This window comes from Pelophylax lessonae (genome assembly GCF_965119305.1).
Source record: "Pelophylax lessonae genome assembly, chromosome: 4".
NCBI lineage: Eukaryota > Metazoa > Chordata > Amphibia > Anura > Ranidae > Pelophylax > Pelophylax lessonae.
The window spans coordinates 280,650,012-280,672,907 of NC_138771.1; the positions used below are offsets into that span (position 1 = coordinate 280,650,012).

At 39.3% G+C, this 22,896-nt stretch overlaps 1 protein-coding gene across 2 annotated transcripts in view; it reads left to right on the forward strand.

Moving 5' to 3' along the window:
* LOC309553665 (solute carrier family 23 member 2-like) overlaps positions 1 to 22,896 on the forward strand; it is a 419,408-nt gene that overhangs the window by 143,280 nt on the left and 253,232 nt on the right. For both annotated transcript variants that reach the window (XM_082254993.1, XM_082254994.1), the window contains exon 5: positions 15,368 to 15,549. In XM_082254993.1, coding sequence (XP_082111119.1) covers positions 15,368 to 15,549 — 182 coding nt within the window. The remainder of the gene's footprint in view (positions 1 to 15,367; positions 15,550 to 22,896) is intronic.

Sequence of the window (22,896 nt, forward strand, 5' to 3'; positions counted from 1 at the left end):
ATCCCCCTCAGATTTTCACCGTCTTCAGGAAACTGTGGGTAGGCAAGGTCCTGGGCTCAGCAACTCACGGCCGTAAGGCCGGTGTTATCATACTGATCCTCAACGCCTGTCCTGTGATATCTTAAATGTCTCCTCCGATGACCAAGGCCGCCTCTGTACCACGCGTGATCGCATTGGTAAACAGGAATTCCTACTCTCCAACGTCTACGCTCAGAATAACCCAGACAAGCCTTTTTTTTTTTAAATGCTGACTCAACATCTCCTAAAAGATCCGCAGACCCCTTACTTAATAGGGGGTGATTTTAACATGGTTATGCACCTTGTTGATGATAGGTCCTCCTGCCACTGCGCATCATCCGCTCACTCGCACTCAGCTCCTACACTTCTTGCCTACATTGCGGAATCCCTCCACCTTACAGACATTTGGGGACTCCACCACCCAGCCGATAGAGAATATACATTCTTCCCCCCACCTCATAATGTCTTCACCAGGATTGATTACATTTTCTGTACCAATGATCTCACCCCTTTCATCTCCCTTCCCGAAATTCATGACATTGCAATATCTGATCAAGCACCAGTTTCAGTAACACTAGAATTCCCCGACACCCCCTCTACCCCTTAACTATGGCGTTTCCCCTCCCACTTAACTGACAATAAGGACTTTCAGTCCTACTTACAAAAGGCATGGGAGGAATATTCAGTAGCGAACTCCCACTGTTTGGAGAAACCCAACTTATTTTGGGAAGCTGGAAAAGTTTTCTTTAGGGGAAAATTATCTCTTACGCTAGCTCATTTAAACGGCAATCTACACAACATTACAAATCTGCTAGTATTTGCTTGACCCTAGCTCAACATGCCCTCCTTGCTCACACTACCCTGGCCACGAGAACAGAATGTCTGGAAGCCAAACGCTCCTTTGATTTATGGGCCACCACATTGGAACTTACAAAGCGGAACCACTTGGCGGCCATGCTTAATAGGTTCGGTAATAAGGCCGGGAAGCTCCTCCTTATCGTCCCACCCACATTACTGCCTTACGCAACATGCATGGGACTATAGAACGCACTCCTCAAAAAATCTATGAAACCATGCTGAAATTCTATTCCTCCCTCTATGCTGAAGACCACATAGACTTCCCCACAGCGCAAACTTTCTTACAATGCATTACACTCCCCAAACTGTCACCATCCCAACTCGCGATGCTCAATGCCACCATTACCACAGATTAACTAAATGAGACCATTAAACATCTAGCCCCCCACAAGGCCCCCAGACCTATCGGCTTCACTGGCAAATTTTATAAATCGTACCGGGACTTACTCCAATCCACACTCCACCGGGTGTAAAATGGCATCTGCCACCAACGTGAAATCAGGCATTAATAAAACTACTAGCCAAAAAAGGAAAATATCCTCTTGACCCTGGGGCTTACAGCCCCATCTCCCTTCTAAACTTGGACGTCAATGCAATGTTTTATAATATTCACTACTCAATCATATTGTTTCGAATAAGTGGTTACAAAATGTATACCTTTCCCTTTCCTGCAAAGGTGCTGCTTTTTTAACTATATAGATGGGGAAATCACGTTTTTGTGGAGACTGTGCCGTCCTCCACACTCCCTGATAGGATTACATCTAGATACTCTATGCTGATTGGATGCAGATTGTGTGTAAACTCAAGATGGAAGGTATTAGAATTAAGATAAACTATAGGAGGATCTATTGTTTCGACTGGACCACTCCATACAAGGATCAAATCAACTATATAGCGACAGTACCACTCAATCTGCATCCAATATGGGTTGTCATGGTAAAAAATAAAGTTTTCTTCCCACCAACCCATATACAAATTAGCCAGGGAGCTCATCGAAGCACGTCGACACTGTAAATAGAACTTAGAGTCAAACATAAAGTAATTATATTGTAATAAAAATTCTATAGACATGAGAAGAAACGCACAAAGTTCCTGGCTATAATTACTATATTGTATAAGATAATGTTTGACTGCTATGAGGGCTAGGTCATGTGGTATACATGAATATAATGATTTTACATCAACTGTGACGCAATGATAAGTTGATAAGCAGTTGATTTCCTCGATATGGGCTAAAAGGTTTCCAGTATCCCTAGGATAGCCATGCAAATATTTGGCAAGAGGTAGTAAAATGTTCATTGACCCAATCACTGATTTTTTCCAGCAGGGACCTGATACCTGCTACTATCGAGCGATCCTTGATTGGAGATTGCTGTTTGTGGATCTTAGGTAGGTGGTGGAATATAGGCACAACAGGCTTGTCAACATATAAAAAATCTGAGATTTTCTGGTCTATTGCACCCATACCATCATCTAAAAGCTGCAACAACGTTTGCTGTATGGTAATCTGTATGTGCCAGCATCACTCAATTGTCTCAAAGCCGCCAAGTTATAACTCTCAGTGGTTAGCACCACCACCACAACACCCTTATCATCATGTTGTTATCTCACTTCTTTTCTTCAAAGCCTGTAAGGCTGCATATTCGGCTTTATTCAGTTTGAATCATGAAGGGTATGATCCTGAGGACTTCTTCAATTCATTCAACTCCTTTTCAATAAGCTGAAATGAATCTACTGCTTCACTCCTTGTCTGTATTGGGTAAAAATATTTGTCACCAATAGAAATGAGGCTCTTCCCAATACCATAAGGCCCTTTATCAGATTCACATTGCAGAGATTCTAAGGCAGATAATGTAGTTAAAAGAATTAAACAAAAAGGAAGAAAAGCAACGATTCTCTATCTGATCATGATATGTGTGGTGTATCGTCTCCCTCCACCATCTCTTGGAAGAAATGTTTTCTCAACATGAGGTTTCTAATGAATTGATTAACATCCAGAATGGTGGAGTAAACTTTAAACTGTGTGGGGGCAAATGATAAGCCTTCCGATAATAGGGAAACTTAATTGTCTGACAATGTCACAGATGATAAATTGAGTACATTAACAGTACCTATTCCCTTTGTTTCCTCATTCTCCCGGGATATTTCCTGTAACTTTGCTTCTCTACTTGTCCTTCCACGTCTTGTTCTTTTTTTCTTCCTTTTTGGTGTTGTTTCTTGCCTTGTGTGTTTTTTGGAAGATTGGCAGGAGAACTTTAGCTGTGCCCGAATATTCTGATTGTGTATCCGGTGCTTCAGGTAAGCCTGAAGTTAAACTTTTTTTCTGTTACTAAGCCTGGTCCTTCAAAATGGACCTTGGAAGTCTAAGATTATGGTGCATATAGACTGTCCCCTCTTCATAGTCTTTGAGATCCCTAAGAAATTTAGATCTCTTAGTCTCCATGATCTTGGATTCCAGATTCTGTATATTAATTTAAAGATCTTGGTTTAATAGATCATATGAAGGCAGGGTGCGGAAATGGTTAGTAGAGTTTTTGAGAGATGTGATTTCCTGGTTTACTTCCAATTAGAGTTTTTCCTCAAATGCTGTAATGAGACTGATGAGCTTCTTGGAGCATAGTGTAAGTACTGTATGTCATTCCACTCCACCTGGAATTGATCAGAGTAAACTAAGCACAGAATTTTCTTGATTCTCAATCCTCTCGGTATCATGTTTTCATCAATATATTTCTGCAAATCTGTATGATCCCACCAGACTCTCATCATTTTCCGCATTAGGGTCTTTAATCTCTCAAAAACAGTTTTGCATGAAGCCTCAGACGTTAAAGAATTTTCATCTTTGGTAGATGACTTCATACACCAATCTGGGATGGTGAGGATCCTGCTGCGTATTCAAGTTTATGTAGCATATACAGTATCTCACAAAAGTGAGTACACCCCTCACTTTTTTTATAAGTTTTTAATTATATCTTTTAATGTGATAACACTAAAGAAATTAGACTTTGCTACAATGTAAAGTAGTGAGTGTACAGCTTGTATAACAGTGTAAATTTGCTGTCCCTTCAAAATAACTCAACACACAGCCATTAATGTGTAAACCACTGGCAACAAAAGTGAGTATACCCCTAAGTGAAAATGTTCAAATTGGGTCCAATTAGCCATTTCCCCTCCCTGGTGTCATGTGACTTGTTAGTGTTACAAGGTCTCAGGTGTGAATGCATGGCAGGTGTGTTAGATTTGGTGTTATCACTCTCACTCTCTCATACTGGTCACTGGAAATTCAACATGGCACCTCATAGCAAAGAACTCTCTGAGGATCTGAAAAAAAAAGAATTGTTGCTCTACATGATGAAGGCCTAGGCTATAAGAAGGTTTCCAAGATTCTGAAACTGAGCTGCAGCACGGTGGCCAAGATCATACAGCGGTTTAACAGGACAGGTTCCAGTCAGAACAGGCCTCGCCATGGTGGACCAAAGGAGTTAAAGGCATGTGCTCAGGGTCATATCCAGAAGTTGTCAGACATATGAGTGCTGCCAGCATTGCTGCAGAGGTTAAAGAGGTGTGGGCCAGCCTGTCAGTGCTCAGACCACACTGCATCAAATTGGTCTGCATGGCTGTCGTCCCAGAAGGAAGCCTCTTCTAAAGATGATGCAGAAGAAAGCCCGCAAACAGTTTTCTGAAGACGAGCAGACTAAGGACATGGATTACTGGAACCATGTCCTGTAGTCTGATGAGACCAAGATAAATGTATTTGGTTCAGATGGTGTCAAGCGTGTGTGGCAGCAACTAGGTGAGGAGTACAAAGACAAGTTTGTCTTGCCTACAGTCAAGCATTGTGGTGGGAATATCATGGTCTGAGGCTGCATGAGTGCTGCAGGCCCTGGGGAGCTACAGTTCATTGAGGGAACCATGAATGCCAACATGTACTGTGGCATACTGAAGCAGAGCATGATCCCCTCCATTTAGGGACTGGGCCGCAGGGCAGTTTTCCAACATGATAACAACCCCAAACACACATCCAAGATGACCATGACCACTGCCTTGCTAAAGAAGCTGAGGGTAAATATGATGGATTGGCCAAGCATGTCTCCAGACCTAAACCCTATTGAGCATCTGTGGGGCATCCACAAAATGGAAGGTGGAGGAGCGCAAGGTCTCTAACATCCACCAGCTCCGTGATGTCATCATGAAGGAGTGGAAGAGGACTCCAGTGGCAACCTGTGAAGCTCTGGTGAACAAGAGAAGTAGTGGAACCGCACTCAGGTGAATGAAAACAATAAGGTCTCTTTATTCTTCAAAATCATAAGTAGACAGACAGTGCAGGGAACATGTAGTCCAGGTTTACGCGTTTCACGGCACACACGGCCGCTTACTCATAACCATAGTGAAGGATGACGGAAATCGGTTGCTTTTAACAGACAGAAATTCTTGACTGATTGATGCGATTACTTGCAGGTTTATGTTGTTAACTTCATTATCCTCAATGGGGAACCAATTATTCCGTAATCCAACACCTGAGACTATTGGGAGTACATTTGGAAATCGCTTCATACAGAAGCACAACACAAAAACATGACAGTGCATAATTAAACAACAATACATTGATGGAGGAACATGATAAAATAAACATTGTAATAAAATCATGTAAGGGCAAGGAAAAACCAAATCGGCAAAATGCATAAAGGGAGTGAAATGCAATACAAGAATGTATAACTTGCGTACACACAATCCTTATGTATTCCCATATGCATATACATTAAGTTTCAGAATAAAGTATATATAAAGTCAAATAAAATTGTAGACCTTCATTTTTATCCGAATAAATATCCACAAAGGAAAATTATACGTGTGAGTGGAGAGAAAATGTGTATGTGTATGAACCATATGTGTGTGCATATAAGTAGCAGAGGGACACATATGTGTATGTGCACTTGCATGAGGTATGTTCTAAAACTACAAGAGAACATGCATATGCAGTGAATTGAAAATAGAAGTTAAATTGAAAAATAATGAATGAAGACACATGCATGTAACTATAGTATATGCACGCATATTTGGAGTATGTTCTAAAACCACAAAAAGGAATATATATATAATGAATTCAAGTTTAGACACATAGGTATGCTATTATAGTGTGGTGACAAACATACTAAACCAAACATATGGCTCATAAAGTATATATAATAATGAAAATGCATGATATGCGGACACTAGTGACGACAAATGTGAAAATGTGTGAAAAATAATCAAAAACCATTACGAGTGAAAAAACGGTCCGGTGGCACACACTGTTGATAAACAACAGACAAATGTAAATGAAAAATATTGATTATGTGACATAGTGTATAAATCAACCAATGATAATGGTGATGGTGATGAATATGAAGGTAAATATAATGAAAAAAGACTTAAAGAGGTTGTAAACCCGTTTAAAATTTTTTTTTTTTTTTTACATCCTGCAAGAGAAACACATAATGAGCTAGTATGCATCGCATATTAGCTCATTATGAAATACTTACCTTAGAACGAGCCCCCGCCGTGCCGCTCACTCACCTGTATGACGAGCGACATGTTCAGTCGCCCGTCTTCCGGGATCGCGGCATCCGGCCATCTGATTGGCCGGAGCCGCGGTGACGTCACTCCCGCGCACGCGCGCGGGAGCCGACGGTCACGGCACGGGGCTCTGAAGGAACGGCACGATCAGCCGTTCCTTCAGAGCGCATGCGCCAGTGACGTCACTGGCTGCATTAAAGGTAAATATCTCCTAAACGGTACATGTTTAGGAGATATTTACAGTACCTATAGGTAAGCCTTAATATAGGCTTACCTATAGGTACAACTTCCTGAGGAGGGTTTACTTCCTCTTTAAGTGAAAAAAGGCAGATGAACCTTAATGCTATTGCTGTAAGCAACAGAGTGCAACAACTAATATGGAACACATAACATATATATAATATGAAATAATAATCATGTGTATATATATATATATAGAAATGTGGAATAAATGATGGATAAAAGTGCGTATGTGCAAAAATTATGGATTTTTAGTATATATTGTGGATATATTAATGTGAATGGAAAAGTGGATTAGAAGGTCTACTAAATCTGAAGCAAAAAATTGGTGCCGAGATGGATATCCTAATCGCAATGTACATGAACCCGTTGAAAAGAAGGTCCCAAGCCCGAACGGACAGAATAGTTAGATATCGTAAAAAGATTTTGTATATACGGCCCATTTCTGTCAATGGCAAAAAAAAACCTCAATTGGGGTAATCGTGAGCACAATTTTGAATCATGATTTCTAGTTAATATACTATTTTGAATCAAAAGGAAGAAATAGACGACCTGATCTTTGTTTGTCACAAGAACGTGGATCTAGACGATTTTTTGTCCTACTTGAACTGCAATTCACTCAATTTAAAGTTTACAGGCACCAAGAGTATGGACACAATAGAGTTTTTGGATGTTGCTTTGAGCCACACAGGCAACAAAGTCACATCGAATCTTTACAGGAAACCACAGTCTGGCAATAGTTTATTGCATGCACGTTCTAGCCATCCTCTTCACACTATCAAGGGTATCCCTGTGGGGCAATTCCTCAGAGTGCGGAGGATTTGCAGCAGTCTGCAGGAATTTAAAAAACAAGCATTTTCACTATACCAGCGATTCCTTGACAGAGGATATCCCAGATGGATGCTAAATAGGGCATACTCCATAGCCATAAAAAAAGATCGTTCAGATCTTCTTTCATCGGGTGCTCCATGTGATACACCCCATACACAGCAAGATATGGTTCCCAATGATAGTAATAGAAATAAATCCAGACAACAAAAAAATAGGATTAGAAACAAGACTGTGTCCAAAAGTTCAAACAAGATGATCCCCTCTGTTACATTGTCTTTGCCCTATAGCTTAGAATTTAATAAAATAAAAAAGATCATCCAGAAACATTTACCTACCCTGTACACGGATGATATCTGTGCAAACATTCTTGAAGATGGGGTAAATATAGTAGCTAAAAGGGCTGCCACTTTGGGCAATTCTCTATCTCCCAGTCTATACGTTTCTAAAAAACCACATACATCTAAGACATGGCTATATTGTAAAGGGAACTTTAAGTGCGGTATGACAGATTGTGTCACCTGTCCCCACATTATTCCTAGGGACAATTTTGTCTCTACCCACGATAACAAAACATATACTATAAAAGATTATTTCAATTGTAACACAAAATATATCATTTACTTAATTACATGCAAGTCTTGTTCTGTCCAATACGTGGGTAGAACCACACGAAGGTTAAAAGATCGGTTCAGGGAGCACCTTAGTGATATACGCACTCTTAAATCCACCAATATAGCGAAACATTTCAACAATGCCCATGGTGGCGATTTATCCCTGGTACAAGTTCAAATTATAGACCACATTATGAGGCCGGTTAGAGGTGGAGATGTGTTCAGAATACTTTGTAAAAGGGAGGTTCTATGGATCTTCAGGTTACATACTAGGATGCCTCATGGTTTAAACTGGGAATGGGACGTCACTCATTTCTATGAGTGACACCTCTCCTTGGCTATCATCATTTATTTATTTAATTTTGGCCTCATGTGTCATGTTCCATTTAATGATGATGATTTAAATGATGTTTGCACATATTGATTCAATTACTCTTTGCGCCCATCTTTTACTATGCGATTTAGATTCAAGCTAAATTGGTCTTATACATTTTTCCATTTGCCTAGTTCGCATGGCTAATATGATGATCGTGTGTGTGGATGCACGATTGAGATGATATCCAACACACACGACATATTAATTGTCTTGACGTGACTGGTAAAAGGGTCTTCCGCTATTTTTGTTCCCGTGGAGTTTTGGTCCCACGCCCGTATTGTTTTTTACATTGAATTATTTTAAAATTTTGTTCTTCCTTTTGATTCAAAATAGTATATTAACTAGAAATCATGATTCAAAATTGTGCTCACGATTACTCCAATTGAGGTTTTTTTTTGCCATTGACAGAAATGGGCCGTATATACAAAATCTTTTTACGATATCTAACTATTCTGTCCGTTCGGGCTTGGGACCTTCTTTTCAACGGGTTCATGTACATTGCGATTAGGATATCCATCTCGGCACCAATTTTTTGCTTCAGATTTAGTAGACCTTCTAATCCACTTTTCCATTCACATTAATATATCCACAATATATACTAAAAATCCATAATTTTTGCACATACGCACTTTTATCCATCATTTATTCCACATTTCTATATATATATATATACACACATGATTATTATTTCATATTATATATATGTTATGTGTTCCATATTAGTTGTTGCACTCTGTTGCTTACAGCAATAGCATTAAGGTTCATCTGCCTTTTTTCACTTAAGTCTTTTTTCATTATATTTACCTTCATATTCATCACCATCACCATTATCATTGGTTGATTTATACACTATGTCACATAATCAATATTTTTCATTTACATTTGTCTGTTGTTTATCAACAGTGTGTGCCACCGGACCGTTTTTTCACTCGTAATGGTTTTTGATTATTTTTCACACATTTTCACATTTGTCGTCACTAGTGTCCGCATATCATGCATTTTCATTATTATATATACTTTATGAGCCATATGTTTGGTTTAGTATGTTTGTCACCACACTATAATAACATACCTATGTGTCTAAACTTGAATTCATTATATATATATTCCTTTTTGTGGTTTTAGAACATACTCCAAATATGCGTGCATATACTATAGTTACATGCATGTGTCTTCATTCATTATTTTTCAATTTAACTTCTATTTTCAATTCACTGCATATGCATGTTCTCTTGTAGTTTTAGAACATACCTCATGCAAGTGCACATACACATATGTGTCCCTCTGCTACTTATATGCACACACATATGGTTCATACACATACACATTTTCTCTCCACTCACACGTATAATTTTCCTTTGTGGATATTTATTCGGATAAAAATGAAGGTCTACAATTTTATTTGACTTTATATATACTTTATTCTGAAACTTAATGTATATGCATATGGGAATACATAAGGATTGTGTGTACGCAAGTTATACATTCTTGTATTGCATTTCACTCCCTTTATGCATTTTGCCGATTTGGTTTTTCCTTGCCCTTACATGATTTTATTACAATGTTTATTTTATCATGTTCCTCCATCAATGTATTGTTGTTTAATTATGCACTGTCATGTTTTTGTGTTGTGCTTCTGTATGAAGCGATTTCCAAATGTACTCCCAATAGTCTCAGGTGTTGGATTACGGAATAATTGGTTCCCCATTGAGGATAATGAAGTTAACAACATAAACCTGCGAGTAATCGCATCAATCAGTCAAGAATTTCTGTCTGTTAAAAGCAACCGATTTCCGTCATCCTTCACTATGGTTATGAGTAAGCGGCCGTGTGTGCCGTGAAACGCGTAAACCTGGACTACCTGTTCCCTGCACTGTCTGTCTACTTATGATTTTGAAGAATAAAGAGACATTATTGTTTTCATTCACCTGAGTGCGGTTCCACTACTTCTCTTGCATCGCTCCGGACCACGGGTCTTGCCAGCACCAGGTCGGACTGACACACCTGAGCGGCTTTCCTCTTTTTGATTACCTTCAAGCTCTGGTGAACTCCATGCCCAAGAAGGCTAAGGCAGTGCTGGAAAATAAAGGTGGCCACACAAAATATTGACACTTTGGGCCCAATTTGGACTTTTTGACTTAGGGGTGTTCTAACTTTTACTGCCAGCGGTTTAGACATTAATGGCTGTGTGTTGAGTTATTTTGATGGGACAGCAAATTTACACTGTTATACAAGCTGTACACTCACTACTTTACATTGTAGCAAAGTGTCATTTCTTTAGTGTTGTCACATGAAAAGATATAATAAAATATTTACAAAAATGTGAGGGGTGTACTCACTTTTGTGAGATACTGTGTATAGGAGGAAGCTGCACTCAAACTCCAGACTTCAAATCTCCAGAATTCTTCTGCAGAGCGGGTGTAAGGACAAGTTCAAATGGGATAGATACAGACAGAGTGTTGGTGCTCATGCTGCAACATCCAACTACACCCACCTATGGTATAAAATAATATTGTATAAACATATGATCCTCATTAGGATGATTCAGGTAGATAGTTCACCTGAGAGTGTCCTTAATTCAATCGCTTTAAATAAAATAAAATAAATGTAGTATCTATGTGAATCCATCATTCTGAGATGTTAAGATATCGATTTAACAATCCTAGTATGATTAGTGGAGTGTTTAAAGAACTCATCTGAAACTGGCCATCTGTTAAAGGCTTGTAGGTTAAGTGGATGTGTAAAAAACACTTTAGAATATAGATGAACAATGGCACAGTAGGATTCCGTTAGGTCTGGGTACAAGTGCTCTGTTCAGGTTACCTTCTATGTTATCATATTGGGGAAACTACCAAACTGAAGGATGCTGTGGCCTAACAGCCCGTGAGTCCGTGAGAACTAACAGACCACTTGTTGGTCTATAATCAATATTAGCTATTTCCATCAATGTATGTGTTTTTTTATATATTTGTCTATGCATATTGTTTTGTAATAAAATTTGTATATGAAATTGTTATAAATTATGCCTATAAAGTCCATTCCCTCTTTTCTTCTTTGAATGTTTCTTACATTCTACATGGTCCCACTTTATGTAGGAACTTGTGCCTCGTTTCCACTGAGTGGTACGGTACGGTTCGGTTCAGTACGGTACGGTTCGGAACGGTACACATTGCGTTTCCACTGCCAATAGTACCCTTTCATGATAGGCGTGGTGTAGCAGGAAAGCTGTGATAGACGATTCTCTGTCAACCAATCAAAGTTCTGCAGAGTGTAGCTCCACCCTGTTGGTACGGTACTAATGTGCTTGGTACCACAACGAAAGGGTACCAAAAAGTGGTACGGTACGGTTCGGAATTAGGGTACCATCCATAATGGAAACGGCATAAATAGTGTACTGTACCGAACCGAACCGTACTAGAAAGCTCAGCGGAAACGACCAATTAGTCACCCTCTGTTGCTCACTCCTGAGATGGACTGCAGACTATGACATTTGTAGTGGGCATAGAGAAGCACATATGACTGGAACTAATATGCGCTGTTGGTTACAACTGTGAGGAGGGAAAAGAAGAGGTTTGGGAGCTCACAGAGGACTTCATAAGCAGGCAGAATAAAAACACAGCAAAAAACAAAAACCATGAAAAATAGATTACAGGACTATTAAGTAGCTGAAGTGTGCAGACGCAGAGTACCTTTAGGGCTAGCCAATCCACAGGGGTAGAAGTGTGGCAGTACAAAACAGCTGAAACATCTCCAGAGTGTTTAAGGAAAATATATGATATAATGACCCAGCTTCTGTAGACTAGCTGAACACAGTTTTTAGACAGCATAATAAAGCAGCAAAAGAAAAGACACCATAAGTCATAACAGACGTGCTTGTCTCACCCTTTGACCTAATGGTAGACGTGCAGACAAACCAAGACTTTGCATTTACATTCCTTAGGGTTTGCATTACATACCGCTGGTACAAAGCATTTTTATGTTGATTATTATTGGTTATCAGAACTATGTTGAAGTTTAATGTAAAACAAAAAAAAATCATGTACATGTTCACATAGCAGTATAGACTATAGAATTCAATAAACGTAGGCATCTTCTGTTCTTTTTCCAACTGAGCACATTGATAAAACCTTGCAGATGTGGTTTTAGCTAGTCTTTAGAGGAAAATCACATCTACATTCATTGTATTCTGTGGAAATTCTAGTGCTAATGCATAAAATAAGGTACAAAATGTTGATACAGTTACAGTCATATAATGCAGTAAGCAAAGCCAAATTTATATGTAGGCAAAAGAGACTATCGCCGTGAGCCCCTTGACAGAGGGGGCCCCAGACTCACGTTATAAAAAATGAAACTTTTTTACCTTGAGACTTCAGTAGTGTGTTTGTTGAGGAAATTGTTCAGTCCAGCCTTTGCCAAGCTCCGGTCATGTCTCACCCCATCTCAACAGACAGTTTTATTACACAATGAAGGGCTCGCTGATACCTTTCAAGGTGTTAATGTAGCTCTTAACAAAAAGAAAAAGAAAGAGAGCGCATATCCATTCTAGTGTAATAAGGCTTTATTCCAGTAATATCAAACAAAAACCACATCATTTAGAGCAGTGGAAACATCAGGTGAATGGAAACGTCCATCAGGTGCACAAGTTGCGGTGATCTCTCCAAACACCAAAGGATACAATATCAAGCAAAAGGACAGCCGGCAACTCTGTAAATCTTCCAATTCTTTATTGTCACACCTCAGAGAGTAAAAAGATGTGGTGGCTTACGCGTTTTGGAGATGAGCCTTAATCACAGCTCACACAACATATTAAAAAACATTTATATATATGTATATATATATATATATATATATTCATACAAATATAATAGTCACCGGGTGGAGGCTCCTATTATATGTGTATGTATATATAAATATATATAAATGTTTGTTCATATGTTGAGTGTGCTGTGATTAAGGCTTATCGCCGAAATGCCTAAGCCACCTTTTCTTTTTACTCACTGAGGCGTGACAATAAAGAATTGGAAGATTTACAGAGTTGCCGGCTGTCCATTTGCTTGAGATTTATTAGAGCAATATAAAAACACTTCTACCAATGCACTCACATTTGTTACAGATGATCAGCAGCATGTAAAATGTTCACCATTAAAAATTCTTGACAGGGGAGAAATCTGTGACCATTCGGGAGGGCTGCCTGGATCCTGACAGCCCATCCAGAGCCAAGACACAGACACAGCGTCAGGTGCCTACTGCGCATGTGCCATGTACAGTCGGCACCAAACTCTGTCAGCACAGTAACCCATGAGGGGGAGACAGGGGAGGGGGGTGAGGTCAGAATGTTGCCCTGACGCAATGTTTCTGCAGCGTGGCCTCCTTTATCAAGTCATCTTAGAATATGTTTGAGCATGATGGTCACTAGTTGCTTGGGAGAAAGGTCGCTCAGCAAATTGGCACTGATAAAGGATTATCTGAGAACCACGATGATCCATGAAAGACTAAGTGCCCTGTGCCTACTGGCTGTTGAGAGCAGTGTCCTCAAGATGATACAGTCTGGTGATTTAGGCAGCCTATAGATTATGCAGTTTTCTTTTGTTGCATCGCGCATGGAAGGAAATAAAAGTGCTCAATTCCTCCATCAACACAGTCGTTGTTGATGGGGGAATACCTCCCGCAGTGCTATTGTGTTCTGGCGGCGGGGGGGAAGCCTTCCTGGCCAGCAGAACACAATGATTACTGTTAGCAGCTATAGCTGCCAGCAGTAATCGCATGTAAAGTCTGCCCATGATTGGATTGAATCTCGGCCTGTCCAGTGCTAAACTGGTTGACATTCTATCCATCTTTGGCCTGCTTAAGTTAAAAATGCTTTGTGCAGTAAGAAAGACTTTTTGTAAATTGTGTAGTGTGATGCATAACTGTGATAAAAGACTTGCCAGTTCCAATTACTGTAATAATGTGTAATGTGTATTCTTACAGTCAATAGAATTGAGAAAAAAAATAGACTAATGTCTTCCTTGAGCCCCGGTTCACACTTATGCGATGCGGGAAGGCTGCGAATCCGCAGCCTGTTCCCGCATCGCAAACGCACCCCCGGCAGTTCACACTGCCATATGCGATACGCTGGGGGTGTCAATGTAATCTTAACGACACCCCCAGTTTGATCGCATATCGCAGTGCAATCTTGCAGTTCGCACAGGATCGGATCGCACAAGTGTGAACCGCTGTGCGATCCGATCCTGATGCGGCTGCAAAAAAGGGTCCTGTGCGTGTTTGCTGCGGGTGCGGTGCGAATTTAGCCATACAAAGTGTATGGCTAAACTCGCACCGCACAGCCGATCGCATGTAATGAAGGAGCAGTGCGCTCCGACATTACATGCGAACGCCGCAGCCGCACAAATGTGAACCAGCTCTCAAACCTACCATATATATATATATATATATATATATATATATTTTTTTTTTAGAACAAATGGGGTTTATTCTTTTTAGTTCACTTTTTTTTTTTTCATTTAATTTAACTTCTACGTTCATGGGCCCCTGAACTTGAAGGGCCCTGGGCCCCCCTAGGTCTAAATCTGGCACTGGCAGTAAGTATGTTTAAATCACATGCTAAACATGAAGATACTGAAAACTTAAATTTTCAGCTTAATATTTAAGAACATGCTAGCTGCAGAACACGCTCTACATTTTTTAATAGATCTAATAATATGGAACAGGAACAGAAAATAAATGGGTACAGTATATAATTCCTTTAACTGCTGTTGCTGTCAGAAGGATACTGTATGTCTTATGTAATTATATAGTTGAACTTGAAATGTAAAATTATACAGTGTTCAGGTTCAGAGATGCATTGTAAAAATATATATCAATTTTCTGTGTTTTTTAGATTCAAGGTGCAATTATTGTGGCTTCTGTCTTGCAACTGTTGCTGGGATTTACAGGACTGATTGGACTCTTACTGAAGTTTATTGGACCCTTATCTATTACGCCAACCATAACACTTATAGGGCTTTCATTGTTTCAAGAAGCAGGAAAAAAATGTGGTGCACACTGGGGCATCGCCACATTGTAAGTTGATACTGAAATATCAGTAACTAAAGATTTAAAATATTGCATGTAAACTTGGTGTGTTGCATCTATCTATCTATCTATCTATCTATCTATCTATCTATCTATCTATCTATCTATCTATCTATCTATCTATCTATCTATCTATCTATCTATCTATCTATCTATCTATCTATCTATCTATCTATCTATCTATCTATCTATCTATCTATCTATCTATCTATCTATCTATCTATCTATCTATCTATCTATCTATCTATCTATCTATCTATCTATCTATCTATCTATCTATCTATCTATCTATCTATCTATCTATCTATCTATCTATCTATCTATCTATCTATCTATCTATCTATCTATCTATCTATCTATCTATCTATCTATCTATCTATCTATCTATCTATCTATCTATCTATCTATCTATCTATCTATCTATCTATCAAGCCAGCCTAATGTCCCAGGCTTCCTCTGGTACCATTAACATGATCAAATGTAGGAGCACTGGTTATGTGATGTAAACTGAACAGGAAGCTGAGAGCTCAAGCAGAATCAATGACAGGCTTATAATGCTGGAACACATGTCCTCTAAGCTTCTTCTGCAGAGATCAAATGACCAATGCTGTGACATTTGGTCAAGTGACTGGCACCAGAAAATCCATTGAACACTGTTGTATTTAGAAAAGGCATGTTTTATTGTCATTTATTGGTTTAAAGGACCAGTTTTGGTGGAATAGGTGCACATTAGAATTTGAGTATAGGTCAGTTTAAAGCATATCTAAGGCCAAAAACACAAGTTTAATATATTGCAGCCCGCCAATTACTAAATGGGGTTGACTGCATTGTTTTTCCCCTTTATTTTTAACGTGATGATCTGGCCAGTAACTCACTTTCTGTCTCAGAGAGGCTCCATTCTGGATAGAGGAACCATCTTGGACAACAGCGTTGCCAATCTAGATGTACACCAAAACAAATAGGGACACAGATAGCAATAAAACCACGGCAAGAGTTCTATCCACTCAGCACTCTATTGAAAACTAAAATCTTGGGTTTAGATTCATGTTAAAGTTCATTAATATTTTGAAACCAATATATGGATATGCACATACAGAAAGTACATTATAGCTCCCATTCACTTTCATGCTAATGTAACGCTTACTCTCAAATAGGGATGATCGAACTTTTGAAAAGTTCGGTTCGACCAGAACACCCGAATTTCCCAAAAGTTCGGTTCGGATTTCAGAACCCCATTGAAATCAATGGGACCCGAACTTCGGTAATCAAAAAACAAAATTTTTAAGCCCTAAAACCCAATAAATGCCCCTAAAAAGTGCCTATGGTTCTGGGTCATGTCCCATTAACTATTAATCACACAAAAAAAAGTTCTTAAAAATTGTAATTTTTGATAAAAAAGCCAATTATTGAAAAAAAAAAGAGAGATTTTTTGATTTTTACTTTGGATTTAGTATCTGGGGGGTCTAAAAGGTGTGTATGTGAAGTTTCAGCTCTGTAGCATGTCCAGAACCATGAAAAAAAAAAAGATAATTTTTCAGTAGAACAGGGATGTGGGTCGGGACCCTCCTTTAACTTTAACACCTATATGATCTTTTTTTCTGGTTCTGGACATGCTACAGAGCTGAAACTTCACAGGTACACCTTTTAGACCACCAGACACAAAATCACACAAAAAAAAGTTCTTAAAATTTGTCATTTTTGATAAAAAAGCCAATTATTGAAAAAATTTAAAAAAAGAGAGATTTTTTTCTTTTTACTTTGGATTTAGTATCTGGGGGGTCTAAAAGGTGTGCATGTGAAGTTTCAGCTCTGTAGCATGTCCAGAACCATGAAAACAAAAAGATAATTTTCCAGTAGAACAGGGATGTGGGTCGGGACCCTCCTTTAACCACTTTAAAACCGCTCACAGTAATACTACTGCGGCAGAGTGGTTCGTTATCGTCCAGCGACGTAGTATTAACGTCGTTGGACACTCCCCCTTCTGGGCGGCGCTTGCGCGCCGCCGGAGGCTCGCTCCCGCTGTTTTCATTCACAGCGGGAGTCGGGCCAGGGGAGGAGCAGCGGCGATCGCCGCTGCTCTTACCCGATCGTCGGGGATCGAGTCTGGAGATCCGCCCGCTGTGTGTAAACACAGCGGGCGGATCTCCATAGTGACAGGGAGTGACAGATCGGACTGTTCAGCATAGCTGGACATCCGATCTGTCCATGACTCACACAGTCACCTCCCCCCCTACACGTCAGTAAGCACCAGGCATACATTAACCCCTCCCTCTCCAATAAAATTAACCCCTTCCCTGCCAGTGTCATTTTTACAGTAACAGTGCATATATATAGCACTAATTACTGCAGTAATGTCACTGGTACCCCCAAAAGTGTCAAAAATGTCAGTCAAGGGTCCGATCTGTCCGCCGCAATGTCGCAGTCTCGCAAAAAAAATCGCAGATCGCCGCCATTACGCGTTAAAAAAAAAACACCAAAAATGACAGAAATCTTTCCCTTTGTTAGTAAACGCAATAACTTTTGCGCAAACCAATCAAAATACGCTTATTGCGATTTTTTTTTACCAAACATATGTAGCATAAAACAAATTGGCCAAAATTTTTTTAAAAAATTGGTTTTTACATCTTTTTTGGGGGGAATTTCATATAAAAAAATGTTAAAAATATTGTTATTTTTTCAAAATAAACGCTATTTTTTTGTTTATAGCGCAAAAAGTAAAAATCGCACAGGTGATCAAATACCACCAAAAGAAAGCTCTGTTTGTGGGAAAAAAAGGACGTAATTTTCGTTTGGGTACGGCGTCGCACGACCGCGCAATTGTCAGTTGAAGTCGCACAGCGCCGAATCGCAAAAAGTGGCCTGGACGGAAGACAGCAAAATCCTCCGGTGGTAAAGTGGTTAACTTTAACACCTATATGATCTTTTTTTCTGGTTCTGGACATGCTACAGAGCTGAAACTTCACAGGTACACCTTTTAGACCCCCCCCCCCCCGAGACAAAATCCCACAAAAAAGTTCTTAAAAATTGTCATTTTTGATAAAAAAGCCAATTATTGAAAAATTAAAAAAAAAAATTAAAAAAAAGAGATTTTTTGAAAAAGTATCTGGGGGGGTCTAAAAAGTTTACATGTGAAGTTTCAGCTCTGTAGCATGTCCAGAACCATAAAAAAAAGATTGTTTGTATTAGAAAACTTTCAGACAGGGGGTTGGCTTCGCTGCTGTAACACCTTGCCGGGTTTAATAGAAGACATTTTTTTGGGTTCTTTGCAGTCAGGAAAAACATCTGAACTTGTGTATAGTGGTACTGTGCACAAGTTCTGATGTTTTGCCTGCCTCCAAAAACCCCCAAGAAATGCCAGCAAAAACACACCTGGGCATTTTTTTTTTTTTGACGCTAGCGTTTTTTTTGGCATTTTTTGGGGTTCTTTTGAGGCAGGCAAAACATCTGAACTTGTGTATAGTGGTATATATACACACATACATATATTTATATACACACCTAGACATATATAGGTGTGATAGTAGCAGAAATATATTACTGTAAATTATTTCATTAGCGCAACCATATATTTCTGCTACTATCACACCTATATATGTCTAGGTGTGTATATAAATATATGTATGTGTGTATATATAGCACTATACACAAGTTCAGATGTTTTGCCTGCCTCAAAAGAACCCAAAAAAATGCCCAAAAAACGCTAGCGTCAAAAAAAAAATGCCCAGGTGTGTTTTTGCTGGCATTTTTTGGGGGGTTTTGGAGGCAGGCAAAACATCTGAACTTGTGCACAGTACCACTATACACAAGTTCAGATGTTTTTCCTGACTGCAAAGAACCCAAAAAAATGCCTGCTTTGAAACCGGCAAGGTGTGGAGAGAAGCTAACCCCCTGAGCTGAAAGTTTTCTAATACATACAATCCTTTTTTTTTTTCTGGTTCTGGACATGCTACAGAGCTGAAACTTCACAGGTACACCTTTTAGACCCCCCAGACACAAAATCACACAAAAAAAAGTTCTTGAAAATTGTAATTTTTGATAAAAAAAAGCCAATTATTGAAAAAAAATTTTAAAAAAAGAGATTTTTTGATTTTTTACTTTGGATTTCAGATCTGGGGGGTCTAAAAAGTGTACATGTGAAGTTTCAGCTCTGTAGCATATCCAGAACCATAAAAAAAAGATTGTTTGTATTAGAAAACTTTCAGACAGGGGGTTGGCTTCGCTGCTGTAACACCTTGCCGGTTTAATAGAAGGCATTTTTTTGGGTTCTTTGCAGTCAGGAAAAACATCTGAACTTGTTTATAGTGGTACTGTGCACAAGTTCTGATGTTTTGCCTGCCTCCAAAAACCCCCAAAAAATGCCAGCAAAAACACACCTGGGCATTTTTTTTTTGACGCTAGCGTTTTTTTGGCATTTTTTGGGGTTCTTTTGATGCAGGCAAAACATCTGAACTTGTGTATAGTGGTATATATACACACATACATATATTTATATACACACCTAGACATATATAGGTGTGATAGTAGCAGAAATATATTACTGTAAATGATTTCATTAGCGCAAGCATATATTTCTGCTACTATCACACCTATATATGTCTAGGTGTGTATATAAATATATGGATGTGTGTATATACACCACTATACACAAGTTTAGATGTTTTGCCTGCCTCAAAAGAACCCCAAAAAATGCCAAAAAAAAACGCTAGCTTTAAAAAAAAAATGCCCAGGTTTGTTTTTGCTGGCATTTTTTGGGGGTTTTTGGAGGCAGGCAAAACATCTGAACTTGTGCACAGTACCACTATACACAAGTTCAGATGTTTTTCCTGACTGCAAAGAACCCAAAAAAATGCCTTCTATTAAACCGGCAAGGTGTTACAGCAGCGAAGCCAACCCCCTGTCTGAAAGTTTTCTAATACAAACGATCTTTTTTTTTTATGGTTCTGGACATGCTACAGAGCTGAAACTTCACATGTACACTTTTTAGACCCCCCAGATCTGAAATCCAAAAATCTCTTTTTTTTTTTCAATAATTGGCTTTTTTATCAAAAATGACAATTTTTAAGAACTTTTTTTGTGTGATTTTGTGTCTGGGGGGTCTAAAAGGTGTACCTGTGAAGTTTCAGCTCTGTAGCATGTCCAGAACCAGAAAAAAAAAGGATTGTATGTATTAGAAAACTTTCAGCTCAGGGGGTTAGCTTCTCTCCACACCTTGCCGGTTTCAAAGCAGGCATTTTTTTGGGTTCTTTGCAGTCAGGAAAAACATCTGAACTTGTGTATAGTGGTACTGTGCACAAGTTCAGATGTTTTGCCTGCCTCCAAAAACTCCCAAAAAATGCCAGCAAAAACACACCTGGGCATTTTTTTTTTTTGACGCTAGCGTTTATTTGGCATTTTTTGGGTTCTTTTGAGGCAGGCAAAACATCTGAACTTGTGTATAGTGGTATATATACACACATACATATATTTATATACACACCTAGACATATATAGGTGTGATAGTAGCAGAAATATATTACTGTAAATGATTTCATTAGCGCAAGCATATATTTCTGCTACTATCACACCTATATATGTCTAGGTGTGTATATAAATATATGGATGTGTGTATATACACCACTATACACAAGTTCAGATGTTTTGCCTGCCTCCAAAACCCCCCAAAAAATGCCAGCAAAAACACACCTGGGCATTTTTTTTTTGACGCTAGCGTTTTTTTTGGCATTTTTGTGGGTTCTTTTGAGGCAGGCAAAACATCTGAACATGGGTATAGGGGGTATATATAGACATATATGTCTGAATATATACCCCTAGACATATATAGGTGTGATAGTAGCAGAAATATATTACTGTAAATGATTTCATTAGCGCAAGCATTTATTTCTGCTACTATCACACCTATATATGTCTAGGGGTATATATTCAGACATATATGTTACATGTTCAGATGTCATGTCTGACATCAAACATGTCCTCAAAAAAGCACTGGCAGTGGCAGCCCCTGCAGCATAAAAAATGCTTGACTGGTGAGAAGCCATATGGGTGTGCCGAAGCAATTCAGAGAAATGATCATTTCTCTATAGCGGTCACCCTGCTATGGAAGGCTTTTGTCACCCTGCCATAGCAGTCACTGCCAGTTAACCCTACACTACACTACGGTCCCCTTACACTTAACACTTTCCCTACAAAAACTAAATTTTTGAAGCTAACTTAAGTGTAAAGGAGCACTCTAACTACACTAGATATCCCTTTCCTCACACTAAAAATAGCTAAATGACACTTTTAAAGTAAAATTAACAGAACTGCTTCCACTCTATTCCATGTCCAGTATAACAATGCTAGGAATATGGCGGGGCGATCTTATATACTGGGGGGCGTATTCACTAATGATTGGTCTAGGGACCCCCTAGTCACTCCAATCACATTCCTAGCATTCTCCTGGCCGCCTCAATTGGCTTTTGCTAATGGTTCTGGTCCAATCACGGGCTTTTAAAGCCCATTTCCTGAAGCATTGCATTTTGGGCGGTTCTGGTTGCTGAATTCCGAACTTTTTGGGCAAAAAGTTCTAAATTCGGCCGAACCTCGAACACCCAATGTTCGGGCCGAACCGATGGTCGACCCAAACCGTTCGATCATCCCTACTCTCAAAGGGGCGTAAGTTGGGAGCGTAGGAGCGAAATTTGCCCAGGTTCTTTCTCAGTGGATTTTCCCATAGCTAGGTACACAATCTCAGCCAAACGTTTTCTCAATAACCAGTCTAGGGGTGTTGTTTTTTTTTTTTCGAGAACTTGGATAGGGTTGAGGTAAATGAGTGGGATATACCAAAAAAAATAAAACAGAAACGTACAGATTTGAGGAGAATAAACTAATTTCGGAAGACTGAAGCAGTAGTCCTTGCTTATAGCAAACTGTGAACTTGGCTTTGTACTGGAAACAGTTAAATGCAAACTCCTTTCTTTAGAGCCACAAGAGCAGAATCCATTCACTAGGAATCAGATAGACTAAGCTCTTTAGGACAAACACACAGCTGACTCTCCAGCACAAGAGGGGTGGCAGCAGCCCAAAAGTCTTTAAGATCTCTTAAAGCAGTCTGTATTTACAAAATGTCCAGGAACAGTTGGTTGCCTTCTTCCATTTTCCAAACGACGCCTTCCTCTTGTAATAACAGACTAGATTTTCAGCATACACCCCTCTGTCAGCTTTCTGTAACTTCAGCATCCGGGCCACCAGGTCACCCACCTGAGGCCTCAGGAACAGCAAGCACATGGCAGTGCCCTCCAGGCTGGACAGATCACCTTCAGAAAAAGACCCAGAACCTCAGTGTCTCAAATAATTTAT